Below are 15,630 nucleotides of genomic sequence, written 5' to 3'. Positions count from 1 at the left end.
CCCATTGAAATGAAAAGTACATAAGGGTGACCTCTTCTTCACATGCAGGGATCTTTAAAGTCCCTTGTTGTAGATCAGTGTTGACCCCGATGTTTGGTCCTTGACCATCCAGAAAGTTATCCGCTATCCACAGCATAGGGGATAACTTTCTATCTCAGCATAACCCATTTAATGCTGTTTTACAGTGATCTGGTAATAAACTAGTCTGTTTCTTGTTGCATTGTACACCAAGGAATTTTAATTCTCTGCTGCCCTGATAGATTATTAATGGATGACGCCCACTTGTTACGGGAACAATTCCAATAACAAAATTATGTAAGGAAATTTCTGGTTATGTCATCTCTTAACATATATATTCGGGTTAATCAAAAGTGAAGCGACACTACTTGAACCTACGTAGCAGCAGCACATCTCAAGAAGCGGAGAATAATATATTGAAGCCAAGTCTTTAAATATTCTGACTGTCACATGAAAGTTGGCAGCTTCGCCCTCTCAGAAGGGCCTAGCTCAGACTCATAGCGTGAGGGAAAATGGTTAATTTCTCTTCTCACACAAGTTTTTTCCTTCCCTACACATTTTGGTGGATATAAATTTGTCATGCTCCATTAATCTTTTACTGCCTATGCGAAATACACGATTTTCAAGTTCAATTCCAGCTTAGTTCTATTCAAGCTATCTGCTATGATCCAATCATTTCAGAATGGTGACCCATTTCAATAAAGCTGGCCATGCACACTACGACTGGGCTGCCACCCCACTTGTTCCCAGCAGGGTGATAGCCTCATCCGCAGCAGATTTGGCCATAGTTGAGCAAATCTAATGCTTTTATGCTTTGCATGATGTTGCCTGCAATCCGCACCTCCCATATTGGACTTCAAAATGTGATATGCGAGTAGCTGCAGCTCAGACGGAAATATCACATAGTGCTCATACGTCAATCAATATTGGGAAGCTTTTGGGATTACTTTTAAAGTGTATGAGTAGCTTATATTCATCTTATAAAAGCGGCTGCAGATTTACTGTTCCTGTAATGAGAAGCAAATGCTTTGCTGGCTCAATTAAAGGGAATGTTTGAGATTGGCTTATTTTTTTTCTTCAAGGAACAGCTCCACTCTATAGGTAGTACATGGAATTGCAGCTTAGCCCCAGTCAAGTGACTGCAGGCTATGGATAAAAGTGTCAAGCCTATGGTCTTGGATCAACAAGCACAAACTGACTTGTGGAAAGGAAATCTGCCCATGCATAAGAACCCTTATTGTACCAAAGGCATTATAAGAATGAATGGATCGCTTTTTATAGTGTATATAGATATATAAATCATGACATAGTCACAAACTCTATAAGTGTAAGATGCTGGCATAGATATAGACTTCTGCTACTGCATGAGTAACTGAGTTGGTTGGTGATCGATAAAAAGATGTCATTGCATATAAGTGGGTGGAGCTTGTGTTACTTTGCATAAAGTGGGTGTTCCCCGGTTGAGTATGTTTTGTGGACCTTCCTGGATGGACAGGGGCGGAGCTTAGAAGTGTTTATGGAAAGGGGATGCAAATATGGTAAAGTATGAATCTGTGTTCTGACTACAGCAGGGCCTGATGGGTGCAGTATGGCACAGCAGAGCAACAAAATGGGAACTACTGTGTCAGGTACTGCTTAGAACATAACAGAATGAGCTTCACATAGGAAATGTAGCCAATCAGATTACAGTTTTTATTTTTATTCATTCTTTTTTTCATATCATATTCGAAAATACAACCAGAGATTAGATTGGTTGTTATGGACAACACTTCCAATTTTTGTCTTCAGTTGTTTTGCATTTAGTGCTAACTTATCCCCTTCACACTGCACCCCTTTTTTGTTTTCATTTTTCAACAGAACTTTCATGACATAATATATTTTTACATTTCCAGGCGACATGAAATAAAAAATAAAATACCTTTTTTTTTAAAGAAAAATAGCTGTTACCTTCTTTTGACACCAATACAATGTTTCTGCATGTTCTACAGCAAAGATTTGGTTGCCAGCAGCACAACCAAGAAACAACACTCATGCGATGCATGCTCTATCTTTGGCTGTTTTTAGCCCTGCGTCACCCATTGAAATGAATGGGCAGCGGTTTCAGCGCTGCTGAAAACGTGGCACAACTTGGTACAAGCTAGCTGCACTACTTAGAAGAAAAATGAATACTCACCTAGCTGCTGTCGTCAGCTTTTAATATATTTTTTCACTAGTCATTTAACAACCAACTTTATTTATCTTATTCTTACTTGCTTTTTTATTCCCCATAGGAGACTTGAACAAGTGATTGTCCAATCACATGTACAATAAAATGCAGTACTTCAGTACTGCAGTATATCATACATTTACAGGCATTTTATTAAGTCCTGCCTAATTAACAGGAAGAGATCCATGGCCGGCATGGAGGCCTACACAAGGCTCTAGGTTATCATGGTAACCAAAAAGTACCCTTCAATCTCGTGGTGAGGAGTCTTCTCAGTCAGGCCATTTAAATGCCACTGTCAAAGAAAGCCAATACAAGCCCCACATAGAGTGGGCTTGGCTCTTGAGCCCACTCTACACATTCACACCAGGCATTCTCCATGTATATATAATGAATTTCAGGAAGGGGATTAATATTACAACAAAAATTCTGCTTTATATTATCAAACTAGAACTTCAACCACTACAGTGCAGTAATCTTCATCACTCAACCATGGAGACCGGAGCATCAATTTCCTGAGCAACAAATATAGTCCGGTCCTGACCTTGAGCAATAGTTGCCGTCCCTGACAAGGTTGTTCAAATTCTTCTACTGCCTAAGGGAACTTTTAAACTTACTGTTATAACTAAAGGCCCACTTACAAGAGCAGACAATTGCTCAAAGATCGCTCAAAGGACAGTTTGAGCGATTATTTTGCATAAAAAATAATTGGTATTTAAGTAGCTACTTAAATACCAATTATGTATGCAAATTAAGGCTTCACTGAATGCAGCTAATAGCCCAAGGCTATTATCTGCGCTCAGATCCTTTGTTCTCCACAGGGAAATAATGCTATCAGCACTCCCTCTGGAGAACTACTGATAAAAGTGATGGATGATTTTTAGGTGAGCTTGATTTTAAGGATCACCTAATAGTGCCTGAAATGCACTTGCCCCATTTACACGCGCCGATTATCACTAAAACGATCGCCGATTAGCGAATTTTTAGCGATAATCGTCCAGTGTAAATGGACCTTAAGGCCGCCTGCAGACGAGCGGGTCGGATCCGGCGGCGAGAATTCTCGCCGTGAGACCCAACCCGAGTGCCTGCAGAGAGCAGCGCGTACTCACCCGCGCCCCGGCTCTTTCATGTGCCGGCTGCCGGGCAGCTGGCGCATGCGCAGACCTGAGCCGGCGGACGGGTGAGCCCCGCACAAAAATAGGACATGCCGCGGTTTGTTTGGCACGCGACATTTCGCACGGCCAAACCGCGGCCGTCTGCATAGGAGTTCGTATTGTAATGCACTCCTATGCAGGCTTTGAGCTGATCTGTGTAAATGTTTTATGTAGCTGTGCAAATAATGCTGCAAGGTAAGAATGCTTTCAAAAATAGAAGTCCTAATAGTTTATTTTCGGCAATTAACAATATGCAAAGTGAATGAACAAAAGAAAAATGTAAATCAAATGAATATTTGGTGCGACCGCCCTTTACCTTCAAAACAGCATCGATTATTCTAGATACACTTGTACGCAGTTTGTGAAGGAACTCGGCAGGGAGGTTCTTCCAGATATCTTGAAGAACTAACCACAGATCTTCTATGGATGTAGGTTGCTCAGATCCTTCTGTCTCTTCATGCAAACCCAGGCAGACTGGATGATGTTGAGATCAGGACTCTGTGGGCCATATCATCCCTTCTAAGACTCCTTGTTCTTCTTTAAATTGAAAATAGAGGTTATTAAAATTGGCTGTATGTTTGGGGTCGTCGTCCTCCTGCAGAATAAATTTGTAGCCAATCAGATGCCTCGTTGATGGGATTGTATGATGGAAAAATATCTGCCTGTATTTCTCAGCATTCAGGACACCATAAATCCTGACCAAATCTCCAAATCCATTTCTTAAAATGCAGCACTCAAACTTGCAGGTTTTGCCAGTTCTGAGCTAATGGCACTGCTGGACGTCTTCCAATTTCAAAGGAAAGTAAGCAAGACGCGTCTTTCATCTGCTGCATTAAGTTTCTTTGGCTGACCATGGCATCTGTGGTCCTCAACATTGCTCATTTCTTTGTGCTTCTTCAAAGAAACCTGAACATCACACCTTGAAACCTCAGTCTGCTTTAAAATCTTTACCTGGGAGAGACCTTGTTGATGCAGTATAACTACCTTGTGTCTTGTTGCTGTGCTCAGTCTTGTTATGGTGTATGATCTGTGACATGAAACTGTCTTCCACAACCTCACCTTTGCAGCAGAGTTTGGTTGTTCCTCACCCAGTTAATGACTGTGTTTCAACCTACACATGAAAATAAACTATAAACCTACAAAACCCCTGACTTTGTACGAGTGTATCTAGAAGAACTGACATTGTTTTGAAGCCAAAACATATTAAAAACACCATAAATTACATATAAACAGTGTCCAAGAAAAGATGTCCACAAAAAGGCACAGTTCCACGAAAAGGAAAGCCCCTTCTTGGTTGTTTTATCTGGTGAGACATTATCCTTTCTGTACTGAGTATGGATGAATATGAGCTACACCACCTAAATCTAAAAACGTATGACCATGGCAGAGCCTGTACGGTGGAGGCTACATGGCCATACAAATACTCTCCCCTAGTAGCAATGCTTGTAGCACATACGCAGTTCCGTAAAGCATGCCACATTTTTTTTCTTGCGGATTCATAAAATTCAATAGAAAAGACTTCTGCATGAAATCAGAGGTGTAGTTGAGACTGTATGGACTTGGTCTATGGTGCGCCTACTATCTGTAATATGGCCATGTGTGTCACTGTGTACTCTAATTGCAATGATATGTTAATGATCGTCTGCAAAAGATACAAGAATCATTCACACCACTAATTACTTCCACCCACATTCTAGGCAGAATTTCTCATATGATTAAGCAATTAATGTTTCCATTGTTTCTCAGTCCAGACAGACCCCAGAAGGTGAATTCCTGCCGTTAGACCAACGTGAGCTGGATGTCGGATTTGGCACGGGAGCTGATCAGCTATTCCTAGTTTCTCCATTAACTATCTGCCATGAGATCAACCGCCGGAGCCCATTCTTTGATCTCTCACAGAAATCACTGAGGAGCGAACAGTTTGAGATTGTTGTCATTCTGGAAGGGATTGTCGAAACCACAGGTGAGAATTACAACATCGTGATCTTTCCATGAGTGCTGCAACAGGAATACAAAACAAGCGCAACCAGTGTAGCCTAACTCGGCAAACAAGCAGATCAATAATGCAATAAATTACTGTTAGGCATGTGATCAGAAGAAAAGGAAAGAGGGGGAGAGGGGAGGAATGAGACAAGGTACGAAAAATTGAGAAATAGCAGGGAGTGAGACAAAGAAAACAAGCCAGGTCAAATAAAAGGGGTAAGAGAGAATAAAGCAGGGAGAAGGAACGGTGAAGGCAAAAGCCCCATTTACACAGGACGATTATCGTTCAAAATTCGTTTAAACGATGTATTTTGAGCGATAATCGTTGTGCGTAAATGCTACCATTGTTTGCTTTTTGGCCAAACGATGATTTAATGTTGAGTTTAAAATCCATCATTCAGCCGGGCAGCTGATAGCAGGGACCGCATGCTGTGATTCTCCACGAGAGCGCTGATAACATTGTTTTTAGCTGTAGTCCTGTGGCAGAAAAAGGGTCTGTATGCAGATAACAGACTGCTGTTCTCTGCATACAACTCAGGGAGGCTCATTTACATGCAAATTAAGCTAATAAGTTACTAATGGGCATTAGTGCCCATTAGCAGCGTATGCAAAATGATCACTCAAACTGTCATTCTCCCTCTCTTTTGAATGAATTTTGAGCAATCATCTTTGCTTGTAAATGGGGCTTAAGTCTGTCTTCACTTTAAGCCCTGTGTCACATGGACGTATTTGTACAGGGGTTTGCAAGGGCAAAATTTGCGCACGCAATACACAGTAAATAGAACCCATTGATTTCAAAAGTTAAACAATACCTTATATGTACCCCAAAGTGATACCATTAAACTATACAGCTCATCCTGCAAAAAAAATAAGGCCTCGTATGGCTACATTGACAAAAAATAAAAATGTCATGGCTCTTGGAATATAACAATGCACAAATTGCCTGGTCATTAAGATGCAAAATAGGCTGGTCATTAAAAGGGTTAAAGGGGTTGTCCCGTGCCGAAACGGGGTTTTTTTTTTTTCAATAGCCCCCCCGTTCGGCGCGAGACAAACCCGATGCATGTGTTGAAAAAAAAAACGGATAGTACTTACCCGAATCCCCGCGCTCCGGTGACTTCTTACTTACTTTGCGAAGATGGCCGCCGGGATCGTCACCCTCGGTGGACCGCAGGTCTTCTGTGCGGTCCATTGCCGATTCCAGCCTCCTGATTGGCTGGAATCGGCACACGTGACGGGGCGGAGCTACGAGGAGCGCTCTCCAGCACGAGCAGCCCCATTCAACACGGTGAAGACTGGACTGCGCAAGCGCGTCTAATCGGGCGATTAGACGCTGAAAATTAGACGGCACCATGGAGACGGGGACGCCAGCAACAGAACAGGTAAGTGAATAACTTCTGTATGGCTCATAATTAATGCACAATGTACATTACAAAGTGCATTAATATGGCCATACAGAAGTGTATACCCCAACTTTGTTTCGCGGGACAACCCCTTTAAGGCCTCAAGATTTCAGACAGTAAACAATTGAGTTTTCCAACTGTACAAGGTCAGCTGCAAACTAAAGGCCCTTTCTACAAGCAACTAATCACAATACAGCAAGGGCCTACACATATTCATGCGTACATAGAAGATGCTATGAGGTCCATGAAGACAGTAGGCATATATTCAAGGCTGGTTTTAATTGCATTATTATAGGTAGCAAGGTATTCTTGTATCTTGACGCCACCGGAAACTAGGGTTTTGACAGGGGTTCGATGAGAAACAGCCCTGCTACACCCCTAGCTCCCAATTGGCTCAAGAGCTGAAGGTCCTGCTTCCAGAAGCGTCCGGCACTAAGCTCCAGCGCTGGGACTGGTACCCGTCTGCCCCCCCCCCCCCCCGGCGCTCTTCCTTTCCTGCTGTCCAACTGCTGCTGTCTGTAGCCGCTACCTATGAGTGGCAGTCCCCTGCCGCATTTGGCTCGCTGGAGTGCTACAGCTGTGTGTAAGGAAGGCATGTCAGCGACTGTTGCGCACCACTGTGCTCTCCCTGCAGTCACAGCCTGCAGTCAGGGGTCGCCGCCTGTCACTGTCTGCCCCCCCTGCTGCCGCTGGTGATTTTTTTGTGTAACATGTGGTGGGAGGGGGCGCTTGTCATCCGCCGCCGGAAAAGCCGCTTCACCCCCCCCCCCCCCGTCAATCTTGACTCCACCAGGACTTCCTAGTGGCGTCAAGATACAATAATACCGGGTAGCAATGGGTGGTCCTCAGAGGAACTACAATGTTAGCAAACAAGGCCACAGAATATATACTGATGTCAGTGTGGTGGCTTCAAGCAGCACTTGGAAGCAATCTTATTTTTATTTTTGCTATGGGGCTCCCGTTTCCTCTATGTACACCGATGTGCATTCAGGTCCAAGTGAGCTGATCATGAGTAACTAATGATTTCACACATACAGCATGGTTTCATTTAAAGGGGTTATTCCAATTTTAACACTTGTCCCTGATCCATGGAGTAAAGGGAAAAGTGTCTGGTTGGTCGGGTTACAACTGCTGGGACTCCTATTGATCAACAGAATAGGCATCCTGTAAGAATGGATTGGAGGTTTAGCATGCACGCTGCCTATCCATTCATCCCTATAGGACTACTGGACATTGCTCATTACATGGCTATTTATTCATTCCAAGATCAGTAAATGTCAGAGGACATCACTGACGTGTAGGAAAGGGAGTTAAGAATCAGTATAAGAATGGGTTCTTTAAAGTTAAAGCAAACTAAATTTGCCCTATCCCAAAAGATAAAAATGGCAGATACACTGACAGCCTCAATATTTACCATACATCTAATGGCATTGAGATAGTGAAGTCTGAACTTTTGAAGAGTTCAGTTCGGTTCGCCAAATTTTTACAATAGGTTTGGTTGGGTCGGAATTAGTTAGAACCAAACTGGAATTTCACTAATGCCCCATAAAAGTCGTGTATAACACTAGGCTAAATAATAGGAGTGTAAATAAGTATTTTTGAGGTGTTTTTAAGGCAAAGTTAATGAAGAAGCAGAAGAAGAAACAGAAGAGAAAGAAGAAGACAAAAAAGAAGAAGAGGAGAAGAAGAGAAAGAGGAAGGAGAAGATGAAGAACAGGAAAAGAAAGAAGAACTGTTTGGGCTGCCCTGAGGATATGTGATCCTTCCTCCTTTTCGTTTCTGCCCTGTTATGGACGCCGTTTTGTGCCTTGGGCTGAGACAAACCGCCCGAGGCTCAGGTTCATGCCGAACTAAACTGCTATTAAAATCTGACCTAAAACAGGGTTCGAATGTTTCGATTCACTCAACACTAATGGGGATGAATAATGTTAAATGGATCTAGCTAGATTACCCAACTGCTGTGTGGGGTCAAGAAGGATTTTCTTCATCCACACAGCAAAACTGACTACAGTTGGCCAGGGCTCTTCTGTTGTTGCCTCAAACATCTACTGTAGGTTTGAGAAAGTTTACACTTGATGGATGGCGTCTTTACAAGCTAAATATCTACTGTATATAACTCAAACTGCTTGAACTTAAAGGGGTTGTCCCGCGAAAGCAAGTGGGGTTAAGTACTTCTGTATGGCCATATTAATGCACTTTGTAATATACATCGTGCATTAAATATGAGCCATACAGAAGTTATTCACTTACCTGCTCCGTTGCTAGCGTCCCCGTCTCCATGGCTCCGTCTAATTTCGGTGTCTTCTTGCTTTTTTAGACGCGCTTGCGCAGATGGATCTTCTCCCTTTGGCTCGGCATCAGCGGCATTTTGGCTCCGCCCCCTTGTAGCGTCATCGCGTAGCTCCGCCCCGTCACATGTGCCGATTCCAGCCTCTGATTGGCTAGAATCGGCACGTGACGGGGCGGAGCTACGCGATGACGTGTACAAAGGGGCGGAGCCAAAATGCCGCTGATGCCGAGCCGAGCCGAAGGGAGAAGATCCATCTGCGCAAGCGCGTCTAAAAAAGCAAGAAGACACCGAAATTAGACGGAGCCATGGAGACGGGGACGCCAGCGCAGGGAAGGTAAGTGAATAACTTCTGTATGGCTCATATTTAATGCACGATGTATATTACAAAGTGCATTAATATGGCCATACAGAAGTACTTAACCCCACTTGCTTTCGTGAGACAACCCCTTTAAGGATATAACAGTAACTTTTAAGAAATAGCAATGTTCTCCACTCCAGAGTAATCAGTGTTGTTTTCAGAAATGTCAAATGAAATGTGAGTTCGTACGGAGACAACAATTAGAAATTGGGATTTCTGAATATAATAGCCAAAGACAGCATACTCAGATGGCATCTTGCAGATTTTCATATCGTATAATGAGACTCATAGTGTCTCACACAAACCAGATTACTTACGGGTCTTTTTAAAAATATATATTTTCATTTATATTAAAGACCATTCTGTAAATCTGCAAAAGAAATGAAGCTTTTAAGAACTAATTCTAGGTGATTTGGCTATATAATTCATCAGCATTCATGCCCTGCAATGTGTGTAACAAGCTGTAATGAAAGCTCATTCTTTCAAAATAATTTGACAGAGGAGACATCATTTGCTGTTCTTCTTTGAAGTCTGTACAGTAGAATGGACAGGTACAAAGAGTTATTATGAAGACTCGACACCATTCAGCAATATACAGATGTAATGTAAAAAAAGCCTCCAAGGATTACAATGCTTCAAATTATAAAAGAGGATTACCAAAAATGTAAATTTTTCTTAAAGACGTTGTCCAGGGTTAGGAAGACATGGCTGCTTTCTTCCAAAAACATCCTGCAGTAGAGTTGTGTCTTGTATTATAGCTCAGCTCCATTGACGTGAGTACAACTGACCTGCAATACCATACACAAAGGATAGGTGTGGTGTTGTTTTTGGGGAAAAAAACAGCCATGTTTTCTCAACCACGGACAATCCCTTTTAATGGGCTATGCCTAGTATAGAAGTCCACCCCCATTCAGATGAAAGAGGCAGAGTTACAATACTAGACACAGCTCAAAGTGACACCATTTATAAAAATAAGAGACCTATCGTCAATCCTCTCCGAGGGTGTCCATAGACATTGGATAGCCGTCTGTCAAACTATCTTCTGGCTGATGGGTATCTCACCCGACATCTGCATACACAGGCATTCTAGGCTCAGTCAAATGTTCATGTGTTCTAAATGCAAGGAGGGGAGCTGCTGTCGTGGGTGAAAATGCTGCGATGCAAGAGTCAAGATACAATGCAGCAGATGGAGTTATCAAGATATACACTATTTACTAAAACATAAGGAATACACATCGGAATGAAAGTGAACAAAAGAAAAATGATGACTAAGCAATTACACTTGTACCGTAGAGATGAAGAGCAAAAAAAGATCCTGCGCTCAGGGTGACCTCTAGAGAACCCTATGCAGAATTCTGATGGTTTTTAAATATCTCTTATAGAGAAGTGAGTCAACCCAAGATGGTATCAGAAAAGGGGTATTTATTCTATAAAACAAGGGAGTGCAACACGCTTCGGAGCCCACAGGGCTCCTTTCTCAAGCACAGTAGTCTGATAGATGTCACTTCTTGTGCCCACTTGTACCGTAGAATACATTTTGAGCAAACTATAATAACAATATTACCCCTGTGAACTTTATTAATTACACTCAATATTACATCTCATAGAAATACTGATGATGGAATACAATACACAACTTCCCTTTTGTGATTGTCACCCCCAGTCTTCTAAAAGAGTCAGTTCCCATATACACGTGCAATGTCCTTTTAAATAACTCAGTCTATGAACCTGATTTGAGCACCAGAAGCTTATCCAATGTCCTAAATATAAGCCTTATCTGCTATGGCAGGTCTGCTAACAAGCTGTCTTTAACCTTTTCCTCAGTGTGCACACCCCATGTCCCATGTAAGGCCGGGCTCATTTATGCTTTGCTGTACAGTCGTTGCAGCTTCTCCTGACCCTGAGGCTCCACCGTGCCATCTGGAGGGGTCGGGAGTGCTCCTCGACGCTACTTGCTCAACCTCTTTATCATGTTGGTCATCCATCTCAACGCCAGGGTTGTAAGATCCTCCTCACTTTCTCTCTATCCTCAGGCAACTCTGAGAACTGCTCTCAGGGTCTTCCTTTCTGTCCCTTCTCGCAGTAGGCAGCCTCTTATTCTTCAGTGCTGCGCTCACACAGCTCACTATGCAGTTCAAATAAACCTTCTTTATTAGAGATGAGCGAGCACCCAAATGCTCGGGTCCGCGTTATTCGAGTAGAGCTTTTCATAAAATTCAAGAGCTCTACTCAAGTAACGAACCCCATTGAGTGGGAGACTCAAGCATTTTTGTATGTGGGACGCGGGGTCCCGTTTTTTTTTTTTCCCATGGTGCTCTCTCTCTCTCTCAAAAAATTTGCCAATGACGAGTGCTGCGTTGCGGCAGGGAGGGGCCAAAACAGGCACGTCACAGCGGGCAGGAGCCAAAAGCTGGGGCAGGGTCGAACACGGTTTGATGCTCGTTCGAGTAACGAGCACCATCATGTATGCTAATACTTGAACGAGCATCAAGCTCGGCAGAGTATGTTCGCTCAACTCTATTCTTCATATATCAGAGCATTGTTCCACCAGAAAGTTCCCAGTGAGCATGCTCAGATCTGCTGCTTCAAAATTTGATGCAATTTTAGTGCACATAGTAATTTTGGCGCACTTTACACTCTATTTCTATGGCAATATTTCAACCCTTTAGGAGAGTCCCTTGGGCTGCTACCAGATACCTCTGTCAGCGGCTTATCTAACTAAGAACAAAAAGACTGGGAAGTTGAAATTCAAATGCCCAACTCTTATATCCTCTGGCATCTGATGTTTGGGGAGAGTTGGGAGGTCCCTATACACTTTAGATGATTGGCCAGCTGATAGACATCTAAGGTGTGTGGCCAGCTTAAGGTCTATTCTGTGTGTAATTGGAGGCATATTAAATATATTTTGTATGGTATCACAGTGAGGGAAATTTAAATCATAATTTTGCATTAACTAAGTTACATAAAGGCCACCGATGTACTTGTGGGAGACTAATATCTTTATTCCAAATTGTGTGATATTTGATGACCAACTCCTATTCTGTGTTAGAATTCTGTGATCATGTTAGTGCATGTTTTCATAAAACCCACTCTGTGCTTCAGGTTATGAGACATTCCTGCAAGAACAGGACTAATGGACAGATAACTTTTTGCTATTGAACATTTTGCCTTGTCTTGCCCTGGTTCATCGGAATTTCCTACAGAATTATCTTATGTTTCCTATCGGCAGTGTGAAGGTCCTGAAATACGTACAATTTATGTAAGGGCCCTTCTACATAGACTGATAATCATTCAGATTCCCGCAATCCAAGAATCTGAAAGATTATCGTTCAGTGTAAATACACGCCCAGAATGAACGACGAACGAGAATTTGCTCGCTTTTCACTTGTTGCTCAGTTTCTGCATGTAGAAAACTAAACGGTGGATTAGCCCTTGTAAACCGGCAGTCGGTCACTTATGAACCATTGCCTGTTTATTGTAAATGTAAGCGGGCAGGCTGGAATGATCCTTGGCCCCTCTCCACCTGCATTCACTAGAGATGATCATTCTCATGAAAAAGCACAGGAATGATTATCGCTGGGACGACCTGTTGGGCATCTGCACACTACAGGTTGCCTCATGTATAAGCACCCTTGTCAGCGCAATGGGGTGGTACAGGTATATTCTTGTGTTCTAAATTAAGGGTTAAAATTCGAGCAGCTCGGAGACTCACTAACATGTCCTACAGCATTTGCGTAAACTGAAAATGATTCAGTTTATTTGTTAACCAGCCAAAGTATCTATAGTCCTTTAAGACAAATACATTGAAAACAACACTAAAGCCACCTTACTTAGCATATGCATAACTTGTTACTCCTCTTTATTACTGATTATTAAAGGGGTTCTGCCGTTAAAAAAAAAATCTACACTTACCTATTCCTCTCAGGGCAGTCTGCTTACTACATCTTCCCCCCGCCGATCTTCATCTGTCTCCTGCAGTCCCCCGGGTCACCTCATCACAAGCCGGCTAGATCCTCTTCTTCCGGTAAGGAAGTGTCCATTCCTCGCATTCTTCTTCCTGCCTGGCACTAGTGACATAGCGTACATTGCAAGGCAGGAAGAAGAATGCAAGGAGTGTATACTTCATACAAAAAGAAGAAGAGGATCCGGATGGCTGGAGGCGAGTTGACCAGGGGGACTGTATAAGATTGGCGGGGAGGAAAATGCGGTAAGGAGTCTGCCTGGGAAGAAATAGGTAAGTAGTGATTTTTTTTTTCAATCTTAGCACATGCAGTGATGTTGGTCTCTGGGTCTCTTATTTACACACTGTTTGCCAACTCTGAGATTATTAATTGGTAATCTATAAGCATTCCTGAGATTAGTTATTTAAAGTTAAATATAAGTACAGAAATCAAATAGAATAAAATAGATGAAAGAACTTTTTATTTGCTAAGCAGGCTACATTTCTAAAGCAAATTCCATATATAGTCAGTTGTCTGGCCACAGATTTGTGTGAGCGAAGGTCAATCGCAGCTTTCTTCTGCAGACTGGAAGTTAAAAAATGAAGTGGGGAACAAGATGGTGTTCAGAGGACACTATGGTTTCTCTCAAACCTTAACATAGAGAGGTAGCTTAATTATTCTTTTCTGCGCATGTCATTATGTAAGTGAACCCTCTTAAACTCATACAGTACACTTATATTATGGTATGCAATAAATCTAATTAAGTATTGATTATCTTACAGGAATGACTTGCCAAGCAAGAACATCTTATACAGAGGATGAAGTGCTCTGGGGACATAGGTTTCTTCCAGTTATGTCCCTAGAAGAGGGCTTCTTTCGAGTGGACTACTCCCAGTTTCACGCTACCTTTGAAGTCCCAACTCCATACTATAGCGTAAAGGAACAAGAGGAGAAACAAACCCCAAGTTCTCCTTTAAACTCGCTCTGCAGTGATAAATATAACCGGGAAAGGGTTTGCTCTTTAGACTACCTCAATGTGTTTGAAGTAGGCAGCAGTTTACTTCCAACGAAGCTTCAAAAACTCAGTCGGACCCATGACAGCACCCAGAGAAAACTACTAAGAATGTGTAGCAGTAATGTAGAGAGAGCATGCAGCACTGGGGATCTGCCATTAAAAATACAGCGGATCACAGTTTCCACATGTGAAGACAGTGAGGAGAGTACACCACTGAAATACTTCAAGGTGAAACCCGAGTGTATGACACAATCTACTGGAAACCTTCAGCTCCCGAAGAAGACACAAGGCATGCTAACCTTGGGGACAATGCTAGAAAGTAATCTACCTGCAAAGCTGAGGAAAATGAATTCTGGCTGCATCAGCTAAATGTATAGGAACAGAAGAGGGATCTTGCTAGTTCCTATGTGGAATAATAATAAATGGCCTTAAACTTTGTGACAAGAAGAGACGTTCACTGTTCTACATTTTTGTCATAAAACATCGTTTTCAACATTAAAACATGCATTGAAAAAGTCTTGTCTTTTCATTGATGCATGAGAAGTGACATAGAATATATAATGTTTTGGAACCTAGCACGTTCCAGGAAAAAAAAAATAGCCAAACAGAATAAAAACGGTTTTTCTCATCATTGTGAATTTATATTTACTGAATATAATTGAACACAAGAGTATTCTCTGCACTTTGGGTTTGTTTGCGGTTTATAAGATGCATATTAATTTCATTTATCATTTGTATTTTACACACTTTTTTGTGCTCCAGAGTGGCTACAAAGCATCTCTGGAGGATACAATATCTTCATGCATTATGAAGTCCATTAATTTTAATTGGTAGCGCCATGTAAAGCTTCATTTTCCAGTGCAGGCACTGGGTCATTTTCTTTTTTAAGTATATATTTTGCTTTTATTCTGTAATTTAAAAAAAATTTTGGTATCTTTTTTTCTACCATCTATGTCCCACATGATGTCATATAAGACCTCTGGAGGTCATTCACATGTTTTTGCTTTTTTTTTTTTATTTCACACTTTTTCACTGTAGCTGGGGAATCCATAGGAGCCCAAGTTACAGGTGAAAACATCCTCCTATAGTGACATCACACGAGCGTCAAAATTGCGCAACATTTAGGCATTGTGAGATGCACAAATCTCGCACAAGTATGACCCCATTCTTCTGAATGCAGTGCTATGTGGGAAACAAATCACAGCATGTTCTATCTTTCTGTGTGCTCTCGCATCACAGCACCCACTATTTTCAATGGGGTTAGC

At 42.1% G+C, this 15,630-nt stretch overlaps 1 protein-coding gene across 1 annotated transcript in view; it reads left to right on the top strand.

The window, feature by feature from the left end:
- Positions 1–14,865, top strand: part of LOC136588668 (G protein-activated inward rectifier potassium channel 1-like) — a 51,134-nt gene extending 36,269 nt beyond the window's left edge. The window contains exons 2-3 of the mRNA XM_066588064.1: positions 5,122–5,338; positions 14,133–14,865. Coding sequence (XP_066444161.1) covers positions 5,122–5,338; positions 14,133–14,734 — 819 coding nt within the window. The 3' untranslated portion in view covers positions 14,735–14,865. The remainder of the gene's footprint in view (positions 1–5,121; positions 5,339–14,132) is intronic.
- Positions 14,866–15,630: the final 765 nt, after the last annotated feature.

This window comes from Eleutherodactylus coqui, chromosome 13, assembly GCF_035609145.1.
Source record: "Eleutherodactylus coqui strain aEleCoq1 chromosome 13, aEleCoq1.hap1, whole genome shotgun sequence".
Classification (NCBI taxonomy): domain Eukaryota; kingdom Metazoa; phylum Chordata; class Amphibia; order Anura; family Eleutherodactylidae; genus Eleutherodactylus; species Eleutherodactylus coqui.
The sequence above is the reverse complement of the archived record's forward strand: the minus strand, read 5'-3'. Positions and strand labels throughout refer to the sequence as shown.